Raw genomic sequence first — 19999 nt, 5'->3', positions numbered from 1 at the left:
GACTCTAAGCAGCACAGTTTTGGTAGCAAACCGCAGCTGTGAGAATTTCCAGAATGCTAGACTTGCATGTCTCTTTAAATTCTCATAAAATGTTTTTGCTCAAGAAGAAAGTTATTAATCTGACCTTTACATAGAGTCCTTCTTTGTCAGGGATCCCAAAGGGTTTTACAGATGCAGAGATTTAGTACTGACATGCACATGTCAGAGGGAAAATTAACAGACTGACTGCACCATGGTTGCACAGAACTTTGGCAATGCAGAAATATGACTACAGATGGGCTTCACTACTACATTGCCTGAAAGACCATACAGCAATACCGCGTAGCAGCTCAGGTCAGGAAGTGTGGGATACATTACTCAGCTGAAAATATAGGTGAGTTAACGCTAGACTGTATGAGAACAATGGTAAATTGCTTTAAAAACAGAAGCAGCAGCTGAGCTCTATAATTAGCATTTGTGGTGAAGACATAGATTGTATTGCTGAAATGTGAAATTCCAGCACTACACTGATTCCAAGAAAGAGGGTATGAGGTTGTTTGAGGGTTGATTTAGGATAAATAACCACTTCCTACAGTGCTGTCTATGCTCATTATTTATCCAGCTGGGCCTTGTTTAGTTTATGAAATGAAAATTGATCACAGCAGAGTGTTGGAGCATATTAGAGCAAAAGAGGAGGCTTAGGATAGACTGTCTTTTGGTATACTAAAAATGTCTGCAATTTATAGAATTATTCATAGGAGAAGTTGTACTTAAAGTTTAGCAACAGCAGTATGGAAGAAGGTTGGTGTATGGATTTTGTTCCCCTTCCTTATATGTGAAATCTCTTTGACCCTTGTGCCCATCTCACATACAGAGAGGGAAAGGAACATAGAGCCAATGTTCTTTCATTTTAGAAAGACTAGTTGGAACTGTTTTCTGTTCAGTTATGTTTGCTAATTCTAACGTTTCAGCACCTTTCCTTGAAAACCAGGATTTTCAGAATGGGTGTTTTTCAAATGCTTTATGTTGTTCCTTTTCCTGCCTCTGACTTTACTGTTGTAGTTTGGCTTGCTGCTGTGCAGGAGGAGGAGATGAGGAAAGGAGGAGGTGGTAACCCTCTTTGCTCTGCTTACTGCCCATTCTCCCCCTTTCCACTGGCTCAAAATAAATTCTGTACTGTTTACAAAGATGTCAGAGAAAAAGAGGGGTGGGGAGGGAGGAAGAGGAGAGGAGAACAAAGTGAGAATGGGAGGAAACCTGTGCCCTCTGGGGTCATTGTGAGGTAAACATGCATCCATTTACCCAGAGAATCACTGTAATGTAAATTAGACCATTTTAGTGCATTATGAGGATTTACTCTCCTACAACTGGAAGTTAGCTAATAAAGTCTTAATTTCATTTCTCTGTGACCTAAGAATTTTTAAAAAATAAAGTTATATGATGAATTGACTCAGCAAACTAGTCCCTTAGAGACTGTATTTACCAGGTGAATCAGGGGAGCTGACTGATGTGATCCTGATCTTCCATGAAGGTACAGGTGAGGCCTTATCAAGTACTCCCTATTGGCATGCGTAGTCCTGAAGAAACCTGCTGGGGATTGTACTAGCTGGCAGTGTATGCACAGTACTGAAAATTCATGTGGAATTAGGGTTTGTGTCTTTATACCAGAAACCTGAAAGTAGTTTCCTTTGTTATGATTCTTTTTCTTAGCAGATCTCGTGTCTGTTAGCTTTGATCATCTGTGGGGTCTGGAGTATTCCAGACTTCTGTGCCAACGGTGTTTCTATAGATAGTAGTGTCTGAAATTGAAGGGAGGGTGTATAGAGCTCTGTGCAGAACTAACTCAGCAGAGTTTGATGTGTGTTGGACACAAACGGAGGTCTGCCATACCCGTACATACAGAGGCAACTGGAAACCACTAGGCTAAACCCATCCAAAGGTAGTAGTGACTTCCTGCTCCCTGTCTTAAATGTTCCGGAGAGGGGCAAGCGATCCTTATGTGCTATTTCCAAAAAGACATGTCACAGCAGTTTGATGCTGACTTATTGCTATTTGAATTTATCTGGTTTGAGTTTCCTTTTTCTCTGAAAGGACTTTTTTCCAAATATTTTTAAACTTCCTTCCTGATGTTTGTCTTTTTTCCAGATTCCAAAATTAGATCAAGTCACATTTCCTCATGGAACTACTGCTGCAAGGAGGCATTGAGCTTTTGCAGCCCCTAGTCTGAAGGTGCCCGCTCCAGTGGATGACCTGCGCTGTCATACACGCTATCCAAAACCAATTGGACAATGGCAAACTTTAAAAGTTAATGCATGTCCTGATTACTGTCCCATCCCCCTCAGTTTGTGCTTTCTGACTCTTGCTTGATGTCGCTGAGTCCTATTTGTTGAAGGTACTATTTAATCCATGACTTGCCTGCTGCATTCTCATTTGAACTGTTAACTGTTAAAGCAAAAAAGTTATTTTAAGAATGGGCTTGTCAAAGAGAGTGTATCTCCTCCTTTCAAAGACCTTTAAGGATTAATATTTGATTAAAATGTGACTGCAGCATTAAAATGGGTGCCCTGTGTCTTTTTTTAAATGAATGACTAGCAGACTTGTGGACTGTCTAGTTCTTAATTGGCAAATTATTCAGTGAATGCTTCAGGGGGAATTGCAGGGGAGGGTGAGGAGTTAGTTGATTTTTAGATAAATTCATTACTACTTTTATTCCTAGAGATAGTCTGAAGATGACTAAATCCCTGGATGCATCCACAGATTCAGTTTGAATTTTCTCTCTGGAAATGAGGAAGGGGACATGCTCTATAACATGGGATAAATCACTGGGTCCTAACTCGGGCAGCCCCACATCAAAACCAGGAGGTTACGTTTGTGGTCACCTTAGCAGCAGCTGTACATGTGACCCGTGCAGCTGCTGCACCATTGTTTTTGTCTGTTTCTGTTTGCCTGCTGCTTTCTTTATGAACTCCAGTGAATGGCTGCTGATGAAATCTGCTCTCAAAAGGGCTTGGAGACCAAATGCCTGTCCATTTTTATACTCTGATGGATCAGAAGGACAGCCACATCTTCACACATGATTATATGCTCTACAGAAGGCTCTAGTACAGAGAGGGAAAATAATGGGTAGACTTCCTGTACAGTTACCTAAATACACTAGTGGAACTCTTAACACTGTATCAGTCTACTCGAAAATACCGTGGAATGGGGTATCAAGACAAGGAAAGAAGCATAGCTTGAATCTGTTTAATTTGAATTTTGAGTTTGAAAGTCTTGATAGCACTTTGTAAAGAGAAGAGACTGTCTCTTTTGATGTGTATGAGTTTGATGTTGCTATCTTTGCTTCTGTAAGTCATGTAATCCAATGTAACAGCTCATGAGAACTAGGATAAGACACAAAGGGCTCCAGAAACAGTCCCTTTGAGTATGTCTCTTGCTGGGTCAGTGTGGGGCTCCTGCAAATGTCTTTGACTAATTTTCTTTTCTTGATAGTTGGCTGCTGACTTCTTAGTAGAAACAGAACAGCAGAAAGTATTTTAAAATGAAAGAGCAAAGCCTGAAGGGCTACTGTTATTTCCAAAGTACTCTCTTTCAAACCTGAAAACTTGGTAGAAGTGATATATGTGGGCAACCTTTAGTACCTAGATTCTCCCTGCCCTGTGAACAGGCCAAGGAGTAGTGGTGCCAGCTGGAGTCAGAGATCTTTTTTTACATGCTCCATGATCTGGAAGACAGACAATTGGGAATGGTTGATTAATCTGGGTATTCATCTTTGTACAGTTGGAGACAATGAGACATTGCATGCAAATTCAGGGTGGACGGGAGTCAACTGTTGTTTTAGCTTTTCTTTCAGTGGAAAAGGGGCCATTATTTTTAATGAGAAGAAAGATTATACAAATAGATCTTGAATCACCTTTATATTACGTTTTTCTTTTCTGGCTGATGTTAATTAAATTGCTTCAGTGAGATACTCTGAAATGCAGTATGGAGTGGAATATATGCAGTATGTATATATGTGTGCATCTTCTTCATTTCCATTGAAAGACTGCTAAAATGTTACATATAAGATGTAAAAACAACTTATTGTAATATTGGAAAGCAAAATCAAGTGCTCTGTTGCTTTTTTAGAGTTTTATAGTGTGCTTTGATTACTTCTGTAAATGTCCAACTGGTCTTGTGCAGAAAAATGTGTCTATTTTCTCATGTTACAAAGAGGCAAATATAGTCTCAAGATTTGCCTTGCCCCTCTCTGGCTATTCTTTCTTGGCTCTGCAGCAATTTCTTAAAGACACAAATCTGTTCACTGATCCCTGTTCACAGTAGGGCGCCCTCCCCAGTCTTTGCAGACCTGGCCAAGAAGATGAGATGTTGGGCACAGGGAGTAGGAGCCAACGGCTGGCAGGGCATAGACCATTGTAGTGCTGAATGCTTTGTATTTTGGAACCAGAGCCAAGAGCCATGGGCTGCATGGGAACATGTGAAGTGGTTGGATGTAATCTGGATTTGCACTGCTTCCTCAGAAAGGGAATTCCAAGAGATTTATAGACAGAGTAACATCATATGTTGCCACTCAGTATCATCAGTGTCTGTCACGAAGTTTTAAAGCTGGGAATACAGGTAATTAGATGCTGATGAAGAATAGACTGAAGGAGAGAGGAAAGATGGTATAAGAGGGTTGCAAGAGGATAGTATTGGATAGCTACATTCATTACTGACTTGGAACTCCTTGAAGATCACATTTTATAGAGTTGTACCTAAATGAAAGCTTAGCATTTGAGATCTTTGTTGAAGTAGACCTTACTATATTATGGGAGAAAGAACATTTCCAAAAATGTTTTGTTACAACTTCTATTTATAGTTTCAAGGTTAAAAAAAGGTGCAACTGCAATGACTTCTGTAGATAACATAAAAGTCTCAGTGGGTTCATTCTAGGTACATTCCTCTCTTAGAACTCCCTGATTTTAGCTAGTAGCTTTGGTTTTACTAATATTGGTGATTTCTGTCACCTCTTAAGAGGACACTGAAGAGCCAGGAATGGGTTTTCCAGCGATCTGCAAGATATATTTTGAAACATCACAGAAATGTTTTGTATCTGGGCTGACCATACTGTTGGGTAGCAATGTCCCAAACACAATGGACTGGCTGTCATCATCTTTGTAGGGCTGTTCTTCCTGGAAATTTCTAGGGTTGGTCATATGGCCTGGTAATGAGACGTATGCAATAGTACCTCATTCTCTTTAACTTTAGCAATTTAAACTCAGTATCAGCTATATGTATCATGTACCCTTGTAATTTAAATTGTAATGGTGTGCAACAACAGCAATAGCTCAGTGAAAATGTATTTAGAAAAAAATGCACATGGTAGATTAAATTATTGGCCTAACCAAAATGTTTAGACTCCAGGTATGTTGTGTTGCATTTGGACAAAATAGAGGCCTGGGAGGAATATATAGTCCCTGTAATGCTGCTGGAGAAGAAATTTTTTTGGTCATAATGGAATTGTAATTAAAATTCCTATTGGTCTTTCACTGATGGTCCTGGCCATTGTCTGTGCAGAACACTTCTGAAATGTAGTTTATCATAACAGAGTTTCTCCAGCTTTCCCCCAGCTTACTCACAATGGGAAACGATTTTCCAGATAGCAAGGAGAGCCTTGTCAATCCCTAGCTACCCTTGTGCCCAAGCTTCTGATTTTGTGCCAGCTTACTTGCTTACCCTTAGCCATATTCATCACCCGGGGAGACAGTGCTGGCTTGCCAGACTGGAGTTGTCCTGAACAGCCAGCATAATGGTTCAAATTAGGGCTGCTGTTTTCAGAAGCTGCCTATGACATTAAAGGAAACAGAATTGGCCCAGTGCTTACCACTTTGGAAAAGCCACCTCTTTGGAAAAAGCATTTTAACTCTGAATAAAACATTGGGTTGGCTTTTAGCTCATGAATAGCACTTTATTCCACTTCAATAAATATCAGTACCAACAAGTAACCACATCATGTCATGACCTTACGTAAGTGCATGGCAATGTTCCAAGTTAATTTTGGCTGTTATTTCCACAAATGCGTAGGACAGGTTTTTGTAGGTATTTGATTCCTAGTTAGGCAGTGCTTTTGCAGATGGAGGCTGTAAAACAACCTGACAATTATCTAGGCTCCGTGGACTAGTTTTGGCTTCAGACACTTACAGTATCTCAGGTACTTCCTTCTCAGACTTCTCCTGAAAAGTTTGCTTCTTCAAGGAGCACGTGACAGTTGAGTGTTGACAGACAACTGAAAAACTAGAATTTTATGGAAAGGTTTGGAAAGCAACATTGCTTTATTAACAGGGAAAGTTCAAGCAATTAAAAGTCACTGGGAGACAAATGCCCTCTCATCCTACTTGTGCTCTCCAGAGTCCACAAGGAAGTGATGTCTACCGGTGTGCAACCAGGGAAACAAGTTCTTTCTTGCCTCACTGGGCCCCCAATTCAGGCAGTCTGCTTTCTGCTTGGACAACTGAATGAAGCTTCTACTTGTCGCAGTAGAGACGGACACGACAAGTAATAGATCATGCAGAATGGCTACTTTATTGTTCTAACACACCTTTTTATACCCTTCTTTTGAGTATGTGTTAGTATATGATTGGTTTGGTTAGTAACTAACAATTCATGATTGGTGAGTTCGTTAGGACGGTTCTTCTTATCACTATCTTGTTTTTGTACTGGTCTTCTCGGATCTTTCCAGACTCTCAAGGATACACTACAAGCTGCTCAAGGTCGTGCTGTTCTTGAACTGTCAGGAATTCCGTAGGCTCGTTGCATCCCCCGACATCTACTGCTACTGTAAGATCCCTCTTGGTCCAGTCCCAACCGGCAGTTACATGCCCTTGTCATGTGCTTTCATTGCAAAGGTGAACTTTTCCATCATGGTTCCCCTTTTTTAAGATTGTGTTTGAATAGAAGTTCATCTTCATTTTATAACCCTCTTATTGGAGTTGGAGCCTTGATAAAGATAAGAGTTCATAACCTCACATGGACGCCCCAAGTTGTCATATGCTTCTTATGGGATTGGTAAGAGGGCCAGTGCCTAGGTAACTGTGTCTCTGAATGCTTAAATAACTCTAAATTCTGTCCCTGGGGTCACAGAATATCAGTGCTGTGTAGTTTGTGAAATGCCTAAGTCATTGCTATAAATGGAGTGTGGATGCTTAAGTCATTCTGGTGCTTTGGGAAATTTTGTACCCTCAGCTTGTTTGCCAATTAAATAATGAAGGTTATTTTGTTGCAGATGCTTTGTGTAGGCTATCACTCACAATATTAACATTAGGAAGTGTAGACTCCTGCCAGATTTCTCTTGACATTTTTTATTTAGTGAAGAGAAAAGCAGATTGAGGTTCGTCATTTAGTGTTTCATGGAAGGCCCTCTCTCTCTCAGTGCTCTGTTTCTATACAGCAATCAAATCCCACATACTGTACTGTAGTCTGCCAGGAAATCTGCTAACCTTTCATATAATATGTAATAGGTTTTATAGCCAGTCCTGCAGAGCCATTTTCCATACAGGAGGATTTTCAGCTATTTTTTTCTGCTGCCTTGGTAAGATTTGCAATGGTTCTTCCTACAGTGCCAGATGTTGTACATAAACCAGGAAATTATATACTGTTTTCTTGCTTATTGAGCAGAGAGAAGAATCTACTTTTAAAACCTAGCTGTGAGAGGTTGCTAGAAATGCCGAGTTTAAAGAGACAGATCAAGTATGGGAGATGAGAAGGCAAGACAAAACTTGCCTGAATGTGACGATGAATGTTAAATCTCAACTGAAACACAGTTGATGTACTGACATTAAAGGCAATGTACTGAATATATAATCATTGTGGATATATGCATGGGGTTTTGTATTGTAAGATAATCAAATGAGTAGTTCTTTGTACATACATTTACTGACACTGATGGGAATCTCAGGAGAGCTCTAATGATCTATATTGAAAGAGAAATCAGCCCATTTATGTACTGTAGTGTTTGTCTGTCTATTCCTGAAGGAATGCAATGTCAGAATAATATTATTTTGGTTAGCAATTCTATGGGATGCTTAATCTACATATCTTGAAGTGTTTTACAAATATGAAGCACTTAATTCAGTAGCATTCCACTGGGCTGTGTTCACATAGATGGTGATGCACTGATTATAGAGTTCAAGTTAAAATGTCCCTCACGAATAACCCTGGTGCCCAACTGGTCATGCCTTGCCTGCAGGTTGTTTCTATTTGGCCGATGGCTTTTTCCTGTCAGGTACCAGGGAGCAGCTGTTTGGGCCTAACAGCCCAGTGCCTCCTGCTGCCCATTAGGCTGTTTCAGTGTCTGCAAACTGAACTCTGCCACCTGTCTGCACAGGAGGAGATTATGGCCTGGGCTGCGTGACAAGGGGCCGCCACACCACCACAAAACTGGCCTCTGGGTGCTGTAGCTGCAGAGGTTTGACCATTCTGCTGCAAGGCATGAGAACCATAAAGGAGCACATCAAACACAGTATTAATTCTCATTAGTAAGCAATGCCTAACATGTGACACTGAGAATTATAGTTCTAAGAGGATACATCTTTTATCTTTCAGAAGCTTCTAAAACATACTGATAAAGTCAGAGATGATTTGGGTCAGGCTCTTTGTAGCATTTTCTACTAGACAGAGCCACTTTAGGAGTTGTTTATATGCATGTGTGTTACTGTTCTTTGTACTGTTTAGGGTGATGGTGAGAGATCCAGATAAAATGTAGCTCTGTGCAAGTTAGAGAAAAGGCAATCAAGTTCTCTACTGGGACTGCTGCTCCAACAAAGAAAGTGTCGGTTGAGTCCAGAGTCTTGTCACTTTTACCTTTCATCTTCTGGTAGCTTGAGACAGCTTTTCTGGCCACCATCATGTCCTGCTACTACTAGTATACACTCTGGAAACCTCTCCTGAATTACATCTTTGTTGGTCTAATTAACCTGATAGATAAGCATTATTTGAGTTTTATGTCTGTTGGAAAAAAGTCACACTGGCATGAATTCGAAGTAACACACTGGTGCATCAGACCCTTAGTTTCTGTCTTGAGGAAGAGCAAATCAGCAGGCCTGTGCTGGCAGTGTTGGTCTCGCTTGGCGTCTTACTTAATTTTACATCTGCTCTTTTCTGCTCACTACTTTATTAAAATGACACCTTTGGACACTTGTAGCAATTTTCCTTTTTAAGGGGCCAGATTTGATCCATGCTATTGTTGACAAATTATTCCCTATTAAGTACTTGGGCACTAGCACTTTTTTCTCTTGTTTGGATTTTCCCACTTGTTTCTGTTTGCAAGAAGGATTAGCTCTAGCTGAAGCTAGTACTACTGACACTTGCTGGGCAGTGCAGTCATTCAGTAGGTCTGCAGGCCTGTTTACACTGGTCTTTCTAACCATGTCGGATTTGTAATACCTGTCAAGTTTGCTAAACTTAGGTGATACTGGTGATGTGAAAACTTCGTGATTTTGCCATAAGAAAACACCACCAGGTGTTTTTCAAGACAGTGACAAGAGTATGTCATACCTATATCACAGAGCTTTTGTTTACTGCTTTTGGAACCTACTGTGATTTCCTAAAGTTTGGAGGTGAAAGCAATTTCTGAAATGGTTACATGATTCTTCTGTAGCATGAAGGCTGTGGTGGAGGCCTGTTAAGTCTGATGCTCATCTGTCTTCCCTATTGGTAAGGCAGTGCAACAGAGCCTGGGAATAGAAGAGGGCCAGGACACAGCTGGAATGTAGGCTGTCTGCATGTGGCCCTTCTCAAGGATGAAATTTCCCACTGCAGAAACAGACAGGAAATTTGAAGGCTACAGGGTAGTCAGACTTCACATTTCCCAGTTTGAACAGGTTTTGTTCAAGTATCAGTTATAGTGAGTGAGTGGCATCCGTGGGAATATGGCAGAGATCTCCTGAGATCTAGTCTTCAGTACTAGTTAGTGGACAATATGCCTTCCTATTGGAAGACGAATGATCATTAGTGCTATGGGAACAGATCAGTGTATACAGATCAGTTTTGCTGAAGCCAGTGAAACTGTTAATTTATGTCAGCTGAGGATCCATTCCAACACAGGTGTATATAATGGACATTAATTCCACAGGAGTTATGCAAATAATAATCTTAAGTGGCTATCTTATCTAAAAGACATCAAGATTTTCACAGAAATCTGAAGTTTATAAAACTGAAGAGACAGTATAATGCTAAAATTTTGTTCTGTGATGCTCCCTAAACAAGCAGCTAGCAGTATGTAGAAGAATACTTGTAAATTGAAAACTAGCCAGTTAAATATGTTAGGCATATGTGTACAGCTTCCTTATTCTATAACACTGAATTCTCCTCAGTACTATCAAAGGAAGACAGATCAGATAAACAGCAGTTACCACGTGAAAAAAAAAAAAAGTATGCAAAACATATTTTTGCCTTATTTCCAATGTGTTTGATTTTTATTACAATATGGTTTGCAAAACTTGTCTCTAATATGGGTTTAGAGTTAAAAGTTAACAGAAGAATTATGTGAAGAGGATTTAGATGTGAAGGCAGCTTTTTCTCTCTGTTAATGAAACCTCTCTTAAAGGCTGTTCTATAATTACACTTGTGGCTTGGTGGATAATGCCTTGTTCTCATATCCAAGTCATTTGATTCCTCTGGTGCCTCATAACACTCAAGAAGCATGGACTCTTGCAGTGTGACTCATGCTGTAGCTTATTTCACTGCATATTCTATATAAAGACTTTCTTTGAACGGTGAGTGGATACACAGTATCAAAGTGACAATAACAAGCTTTGTCTGTCTTGCTTCATGACAGAGAAAGAGCCCTACAAAAATAGACTGAAGTGTAGGTCGTTGCAAATTAGGTAGCCCTTCAGTTAAGAAGTGTTCTAACTCTAGTATTACCAGTGACCTCGTCTTGTCTTCTAGAGAGACTGAAAGTCTCATCTCAGTATAGCAATACACTTGCTTCAAGAATTAATCATTCTTCTTGCCGTCAGAAAAAGGGTGAAGTATAGCAGATTACTCCTCAATAAAACCCGCCTGTCTTCTGTCAGAAGTGCATAAGAATGCCCACGTATATTTTTCACCACTGCAACAGCAGGCGATAGCGATGCATTCCAAGCCAGAGCTGCCTGTTTCAGATGCTTAGCACCTTCAATACTGCTGTCCACAAGAACCTGAAAAATTGCAACTTTAGGACATCAGTGCATGGTCATAATGAAAACACTTGGAAGAATTGCTAATAAGAAGAATTGAAGTTGCAAAATAATTTTGGGATATAAATATAATCACAGCCAATGAAAATGATTGAAAAGTTTTTCTGTGAGTGGAAGGACTGAGAAAGCTTATTTCTATTTCCTTTCCATTTTTGCTCTTTCCTGCCACCAGTACTTACCATAACCTCCATGATGTATCTACTTGATGGTAGACAATGTATGTGACGTTTGGAGTTATATCTGGAAGAATTAGCCAGCCAGTGTGTGTGTGTACAGACTGGTTAGCTGGCTGCTACCCAGTGAAGTGGGTGACAAAGAATACTGCCCTCTTTTCCCTTAGTAGTGACACTATATTTGGGACCCGTCTCCTATCACTAATTTTTATTTAGCTTCTAGGACCGTATTTGAGCCCTATCTCAAATTTGGTTAAAATTTTTCCACTAGAATCAGAAAGTTACTGGGAAGAAGGGAGAAAAGGGAGCAAGTTCCTGCCAGGCAAAGTGGTTACATTTCATTAGGAAAGCAGACAAGCAGAACAGAGTCTTTGTACCCACAGTTGAGTACAGGAGATCTGGCACATTGTGGCCACAATTATAACAAAAACAACAATTAAAGTTTGTTTGGGTATGCTTTTAATGAGAAGGTTGGGAAAATTATCAGGGACTGTTCAGTGTAAGAGAAATGGACAGAAAGATGAGTCAACAAGATGCTCTCTCCTCTCAGCTGCCCCTGCACAGCCAGAGCCAGATTTATTTACTGCGTCCTCCTAGCAAGGCCTTTTAAAAAGAATTTTGTAACATCCCTGTTGAGTCTCTTTGAATTTTCAGAATGTACTTGTGTAATATAAGTCTTAAGCAATCCATTAATCTTCATTTGATAATCTACAGAAATGATTTAAAATCATAGTGCAGTAATATTGTGCAGTTATTTTTCCTCCTCTACTGAAAACCAATTTATTTTGCTCTCCATGTAAAACCAGCATGTTTATCTAGTACTGCTGTTTGCTTTGTGTAAATATTATCCCTTGTAATACATTGTTTCCAATGGGTTTGGAACAAGAACGGCCAAGGTTCATGAGAAGCAGGTTGTGGGGCCTCCCCAGCACAGCCTGATGTATTTATTTTAATACAGTTTTGTCATCCTTTAAACAAACAAATAAAACATGGTTCCATGAAGAAGGAGCAGGAAATACAAAGTTATCTAAGAAGTGAACAATTGAAAGCAATGGACTAGAAAGATGTTTTACTTTCAAAATTAATGATTTACTGTACATTCTGGCTGTATTAAACCTATCCATCTAGTATGGTAGGTTGAGATTTCAGTATGCTAATGAAATTATTTTTAGCCATGTGCAAGGGGGTACCCAGAAGAAATGGCTGTTTGCCCAGGTGGAATGGAAACATGAAAGTTCAGAAAATTGATTCGGTTCCTAGTGAGCTTGCTGTCAAATAGATAACTTTTAAAACCAAGTATAAGTTTTAGAATATACTTTTAAAAGCCAGGTCTTTCAGAGTGGCAAACTAAGTGCCACGAATGTTTCACTGAGAGCATATTTTAGCCAGCTTGACAGAAGTTGTCTCTCCCCTGAGAGCCCATCACTTGGGCATTTGTGCTGACAGATTTTGGATGCTTGGGCTTGGCAAATTGTTTCTGGAGGATTCTTAGTGCAGGAATCAGCTTTTCTCATTGCTTCTCAGATACGGAATTTCCTTGCCAAATTGCCTCACAGAACTGCTGTGTTGTTACATATGTAGTATATGGCCAAGTTTAATGGTCTGTTAGTGAGTCTTCAGCAAACCCCTTTCTCTTTCTCTTACAGTTGGTTGTTCACAGTCTTCCATCATCATCATCATCATTTGTGTAGTCCTTCCATGTAAACTTAATAGTAATAGCTGTGTCCCTTTAAATCTGGTTATGTCTAGTTAAAACTCAGTTTGAGACAATGTTGGCTCAGTTTCTTTATTAGGTAGGTGCATTCATTTTTGGTGGTATAGTTTTAGCACAAGAATGCAACCAACGTTGTTCTTTCAGAGGAGAGAGGGTTTCCTAAGGGTTTCTTTCGTTTCAGCCTTTGGAGGTCTGTCCTACGATGGATGCCAAAGTTGTGAAATGCTTATTCTCAGTTATGTCTTGCTCCAATATAATCTTGCTTTATTTGAACAAAAATCCCTGGTGGAACATCCACTTCTTGTATTTAGTTAATTTGTGCCATTTTGCACCTTTTGTGCTGTGTCACTTGCCTGTTTGCATCCTGCCTCTTAAGTGCACTGTGGACCCTTCTGGATGGGAGGAGGGAGAGGCAGAATCTGACCTTTAATTTTGTGTGTAGAACGTAGCAAAGCTGGACCCCAGTCAAGCTGATTTCAGGGCTCTGTGGGAGAGAGAAGGAGACCGATACAAGGTTATACTCTTCTCCTTCCACCCTTCTTTCTTTTTCTGGAGAGATTATTATTCAGTTTAGTTCAGTACTTTACCCTTCATTATCTTGTGAGTTGTCTCCATTTTTTTCATATTCCTCTTGTTTCATTTTTCACTTTTGGTCATGTGTAGGTTCAGCCTTAACATCTCTTTACTATTTTTTCCACTTTAGAAAATCTACAGTGCATCTTCATTACTGTGCCCAGCTGTAGATCTCAAATGCTGTTTTAATCTCGATGGTAGATAACATGACAGACCATAGTGAGAATGAAGGCTGATAATGAGGAATGAAAATCAGGGTGACCATTTTTTTGTGATTATATATTGAACTGTGAAAGAAACTCCCATTCAAAAAATGAAATAAATAGAAAAGCAAGGCTTTTTAATACAATATTCCTGCCCACACTGAAGTGTCAGCCCAGTCAAACTAGGTACATACTTGATGTTCAGCTCAATTGGAAAAAAAACGCAATTTGACTAATTTTTAAATGGTAACCAAAAGGATTATTTTTACGCAGCTGAATTAATCTCAGAGAATGTTCTGTAGCTTATTTAAACAAGTCACTCCTAAAATCTCAGAGGACTTTTGATTTTTCAGGTAGTTTGGATTCTGCTTGGCTTATACTATTTTAATCCTTTAAAACTCACATTTTCTATCCTATTTTCTTCTAATTTTGCTTATAATTGACATCCTGATGCCACAAGATAAAAAATAACAAATGTAGACAATGCTTCACTATGGAAAATAGAGATTAAGCTTGTGATTGGGAAATTGGCAGAGGCTTGATGTTGTATTATGTGCTATTCATCCTGATCTGCAGAATCTTTAAGCCTAAACTGTCTCAACGACAGCCAGATTTAAGGAGCCTAGCTTCTGCCTATTGTGAAATTGCTTATCTGTTTCTAAGACATCAACAGGTAGAACTGCTTCTTTGGTGGCAGCAAGAGAGAGAAGGTTCATTCATTAGGCATATCTGTCAGCGAGTTCACATTGTCTCTTTTTTTTTCTTTTTTTCTTATAGTATGCCCTCTTCCCTGAAGTCTGTCCACTCCTTGTGGTATCTCATCTGTTCAGTAGACTGAAGGAGTCTGTTTAGGCTATGTATTGCACTCCCCTCCTACCCTTCACCCATTGCTCCCTAAAACATTTTCACTTCTTTCCTTTTTATTTCTTGTTAACATTTCTTTCTTTTCTAACATTTAATTTCCAGTGGGACTTTCTTCCTTCTTTCCCATCCCTGGGTGCCTCCATTCCTCGCTGTCCCCTCTCATGAGGAGGTTTGAAAATGTTTTTAGGGCTGAAGTGAAATGAATAATGTTACTTTAGTTTTTGCCTGAAGAAAGGATCATGTGAGAAATAGCCACAGCAAGAGTCTGGGTTAGAATCACAGAACAGCATTTGGTATGTGGGCTTTTTTAGTCTTGGTGAGGGACTGGCAGCTAAATAAAATGTTTTTGGTTTGAGGAGGTCACTTGCACTGACTCCAGTTAGAAGAAAAAAACCTTGAAAACTGCCCCAACCAAGTAAGGTTGCATTGCAGATTGTTAATGCAGTTCACCTAATCCCTATGTGATGGCACAGCTGAATCACCATTATTAATGTTGCTTGCATTCCAGTTTGATAAAAGTCAGTCATTCCATCCAATACGTTTTGGTACCTTCAGATAAGGTGCTGTTGTACAAGTCCATCAGAAGAGACTGTGTTTCACAGGCCTTTATAGGGAGCTTCAAACAGGAGGGCCATGACATGTTGGACTGTGCGTGTGGATGTAAGGCAGTATAACTAAACACTGCATCATGAAATAGCTGAAATATTACTGTGAGTAATTCTCCAGTGGGGAAGTACCACAAGCAGCATTTATTACACTACACTGTGTATGAAAAGGACTCCAGATTTGAGCAGCTGGACCCATGAGAGATTTATGCTGGCAAGGTAATTCCAGTGGTGCCATTGTACTGACTGCTGGCTGAGTTTGAGGCCCAGGTATTTTGGGGTCCTGTTAAGTGATATCAATCTGATTTTGAGTGATTTTCTGTGTTGGAATACACTCTTTTCCATGCACTAGAAGGCGTAGACTCTCATACTTCCTGACTTAAAATTATTTAGTTTGTCTTTAGGTTTTCCCCTCTTATTTTGTATTGTACTTGTTTTTTTTGATTTCACAGCAGTGTTACAGAGTTACACTTATGAAATATCCTCATTATTGTTAGGCACAATTGAGTAGAAACAATCACTTTGAGGAATCATCCATGAAAAGGAAACCTTTAATATTAGAAGAGTATTGGAAGTTGATATGTGCTTGCTTCTGTGGGAAGCAAAAGCATGGCATTAGACTGACCCCACTGAACTTATTAAGAGGTTTATATCGATTGTAGAGGAATTAATATTTAACCCAGAGTTCCAGATGAAAACAAGTTTCTAGACCAACATAATTCTGTACTTAGAGGTTGTAAATATGAAAAGCAGAGTTGCAGATCAGGTCACCATTTTGCTTTTTCTTTATTTGTTTCAGATGTCCTTGTAAAAAAATGTAAGGGGAGAGAAGAAAAGTTGTTTATAAACAATGGATAAAGCCACTGCTGCACACAGTGTCAACATAAAGCCAATGTGTCATTTAAGTTGCAGTTAAAACCTATTTTTAGAATTTAAGTACTGCACAGAATTTGTGGTGACCTTACAGAATTTCACTACAGAGAGGCATGACTTCAACCCACTGTCAGAGCACAGCCTGCACTGGGCAGTTTGCAGCTTTTCTCTGTCTCAGTGGTACATATCTAGTTCCACATACATTTCTTCATATGAAGCCTTTTTCATAACATTCATGCAAAGATGTGTTGGTCATGTGTTTCAGGCCTTCTGTATTTGCAAGGTGGCAATCTCAGGGCGGAACAACAACTTGGTTTAAAGGCTCTTGCTGACTTCTGACTTCTCTAGTACACACAATCCTTGCTTTTTGCTTGCTCTGCAGTATTAAGAAATGTGATCAAGAGCAAGACACGTATGTTATGGCAATTACAGAATTTACCATTCTGTCAAAGCACTTTACAAATATAAATGTCTTCCTGGTGTGACCTTTTGTCTCAGCTGAAGCTGTGCTCCAGAAAAACGCTAAAGATCAGTTCAGGGAGGCACACCATATGGAAGAAGTAGTGTAGGAGGCAGCCCATAGCTGCCCAGTCAAGGAGCTGACCAAAGTCAGCCTCATCCTGTATTTGCGAGTCTCATATTACCTGCCTCTGATCTTCTTTGTACACAGTCTTCTTGCATAGCTCACCCAGACTGACCTCACCTGAAAAGGCGCATCTTTGCTTCTCCCCTCATTAAAATAGTGTAGCTGAAAATAGGAGCTGTGACTGCCTGAGGATAAAAGGAAGTATTTATACCCAGAACTTTAGGAAATTGTTCTTGGAACAGGTTTCCCTTGTGCATGACCCATGAGATGATGCCAGACTTAGCTTGATCTAAGTGCTGTCAATGTACGTTTAAAGGTTGGCTGTAGTGGTAAGAAAAATTATGTTTAAAAGGTGTCTTTTTCTTAGTAATTCTGCTCTTTGTTTTCAAGACGTATCTGCTGGCTTTGCTAATAAAGATGCAGGTTTACAATTGTTAGTGTCGCAGAACAGTTTGAAAAGGAGTGAGGTTCTGTTCTGCCACTTGCATAATTCAGAAAATTCCAGTGAAGGTGTGATTTGCTGCCTCTCTCCTACAAGTGATAATGAAAGGGGAAGAAAGGAGAGCACAACTTTATGTTCTGATCTTGTGTTGAGCTTGAAGCACTGCTGCTGCCAGTCATCATCATCTGATTTTAAAGTGAACAAATTCAACACAGATATCACTGTGAAAAAGTAAATATGGAATTGTATAATGCTCTTTTTCAGCCACTGTTGAAAACTTGAACTTCAGCTAAAGGCAGTTAAATTGTTGTATTTTTTTTCCTATAAATACATTGTCTATTCTGTGGTTACACACGTGTAGTAAAAGAAAACACATAAGTCAAATGGACTGTTTGTTCTTCTTCATATATTTCCTTTGTCCTCTTCTAAGTATATGCAATCTTTCCGATCCCTCCCAACAAAGTCCTGTCTCCACCCAACTGCATTTCCTGAGTGGATTCCTCTAGGAGACAGAATCGGAGGACTGCATGATGTCATTTCTATATTTAAATTAGATGGAGCAGAATAGGCTGTGTAATTTGTTTAATCACTGCTCATGCTCTAATTTCCTTGGATTTGATTTTTTGCAGTGCACTCTTATCTTCGGGTTTCTATCTGGTAGCCAAGTCTGCTATTTGGCATGATTTCAGGGAGCTGGGTGCATTTTTCTTTTCGACTAAAACTCAAGGGGATTCTGTGATCAAGCAAATTCTGCATATAGAGCTTTTCAAGCACAATAAATTGATTTAAGTGGGAATGTGACAGAAAAATGTATGCCTCCAAAACAAAGAGATCAAATAAAATCTAAAGCATAGTTGATTAGAGCCATGCAGAAACATTCAGAAGATGGTAAATAGGTAAATAAATGGAAAAGATGCAGATTCATCTGGTATTACATAAACTGTACTAATTCTGGGATCAGGATTCAGCAATTTCAGTACAGGCATTTCCTGTATTTATTTTATCTAAATATGACTGAATGGCACTTCACTTCTGCTATTTCAGGCCTTGTCTATCTCATTCTGATAACTTGATAGACTGATGTATACAAAACAGTCTCTGTTCAGTAGTCATGTTAAGATCTTCACATGGTTTATTTTCTATTTTTCGAGAATACATAAAGATATGGTTTTGCTATTGTAGCATTATTTTTTCCTAATTTGTCTTTATCCTTTCCTTTGGAAATAAATCAATTCTGTTCTCTTACCTATACTGTGAGTGACAGTGAATATATATATTCTGTGAATGACTAAGGCAAGTATTTAGTAATATGCAGGATACTTGGGTTCTGGAGTGAAGCACCAGCTTCAAGCAATGATTTACTATCCAGTGTTAAACAGCCATGGGTCAGCTCCTTTTTGTGATATCCAGTTAAGTGGCATTGACCTGAAATGTATGGAAATTTTCTGACTAAGCTTGCTTAGAAGAAATATGCTTACTAATTTGTAAATGTACTGAGAAGGCAGTACCTGAAATCAAAATTATGCCAGAGTCTTCTGTGGGTCTCAGCACATATTGTCAGGCAATAGCAAGTGTGTTGTTTCATTTCCCCTTTGTAACAAGATTTGGGTAAAAAACAGCTATGAATATGATTATCAGGGGTTTTTTTTGTGAAATTCTGTAAGAACATTAGGCACATTTTGTTGGAAAACAGTAAGGGATAGCAGGCAGATGACCTCAGATTTTACCTGTCAGTTAGTTCAGCGAAGAGCAATCTTTAGAGCATCAGATCTAAAGGCAAAGATCTGAACTTCGAGAGAGCAATCTCTGCTTGGTTTGGGGGGCGGAAAGGGGGTCCAGAGATCTTCAAGGACTCTTTCACATCTTTCCTTATTGTTCTGGATAAAAAAGAAGAAGTAACAATGCACCATGGGAGTGATGGACCCTTGTGAGTAATGCTCACAGGGGAGGTGGTTCATTGCCAAAATGTTATGACTGGTGCAGCCAACTTAGAGGAAGAACAGAGTTGTACTGAGAGCATCAGTGATCAATTATTTATTTTCAAAAGAAAATAGAGAAGCTGGCCCACATTGTCAAGCTACAGTATATATTCCCCAAGAAAAAACATTGCACGAGTGTGGATAGATATTACAGGAGGATTGCAGAAATCAGGTAATAGTCAAAATAACAGCATCTAATAAAATAGTTACACACGGTTTTGAAAAATGTGTGTGGAAAGGGCACCTTGGTGTTTGCCCTAGGATTCCTACAACTGAAATGAATTATGTTGTCTTACTCCCAAGTTTGCAAGTAATGCAGGCTCTGCCTTGTCACCATCTCTGCTGCCAGTGGTAGGCAGAACAGGAGGCAGCAGAAGTGCATCTAGTCAAAAGTGACACTGTGGATTGAGATTGTGAGTGGGGGAGAAAGAAAAGGAGAAAGAGAGAGACCATGTATTCAGCCAAGCACCTGTTGTGGTCTACAAAACCTTCTCCAATGTTACAAGACACTCACTTTCTAGTAACTGGCCACATGTAGGTTCACCTTGGCGTGGGGAAGTATCAGAAGCCTGCCTTGACTCCTTAGTGGTACAAACCATTACTACCTGGGTCCTTACTACACAGCCCACTCTGCTGCACTTGGGGGAGTATCTGGTGTGGAACCTGTGTTCAAATCTTTATACCCAGGAGGTCTTCCCTTCATCAGTCCTGAGTCTTTCCCATTAGAGTGCTGGGGTTTTGCTGTGCAATGCACATGGACCACAAAGGCTCATCTATTTTCTTCACATCTACCTG

The 19999-nt window shown here is 39.6% G+C and overlaps 1 protein-coding gene across 4 annotated transcripts in view; it reads left to right on the top strand.

Moving 5' to 3' along the window:
- The window catches only part of LOC142031267 (rap guanine nucleotide exchange factor 4-like), a 56074-nt gene extending 53552 nt beyond the window's left edge, over nt 1–2522 (top strand). The window contains exons 1-3 of one of the 4 annotated variants that reach the window (XR_012650480.1): nt 128–373; nt 1466–1516; nt 2125–2522. Coding sequence is in view for 1 of the 4 variants with exons in the window: in XM_075028434.1 (XP_074884535.1) it covers nt 2125–2184 (60 nt within the window). In the remaining 3 variants the exon portion in view is untranslated. Of the gene's footprint in view, nt 1–127; nt 374–1465; nt 1517–1594; nt 1919–2124 lie in introns of those variants that run through there. The other 3 variants (XR_012650478.1, XR_012650479.1, XM_075028434.1) reach the window with 3 other exon arrangements.
- The last annotated feature ends 17477 nt before the right edge of the window (nt 2523–19999 follow it).

Source organism: Buteo buteo, chromosome 5 (assembly GCF_964188355.1).
Source record: "Buteo buteo chromosome 5, bButBut1.hap1.1, whole genome shotgun sequence".
Lineage (NCBI taxonomy): Eukaryota > Metazoa > Chordata > Aves > Accipitriformes > Accipitridae > Buteo > Buteo buteo.
The sequence above is the reverse complement of the archived record's forward strand: the minus strand, read 5'-3'. Positions and strand labels throughout refer to the sequence as shown.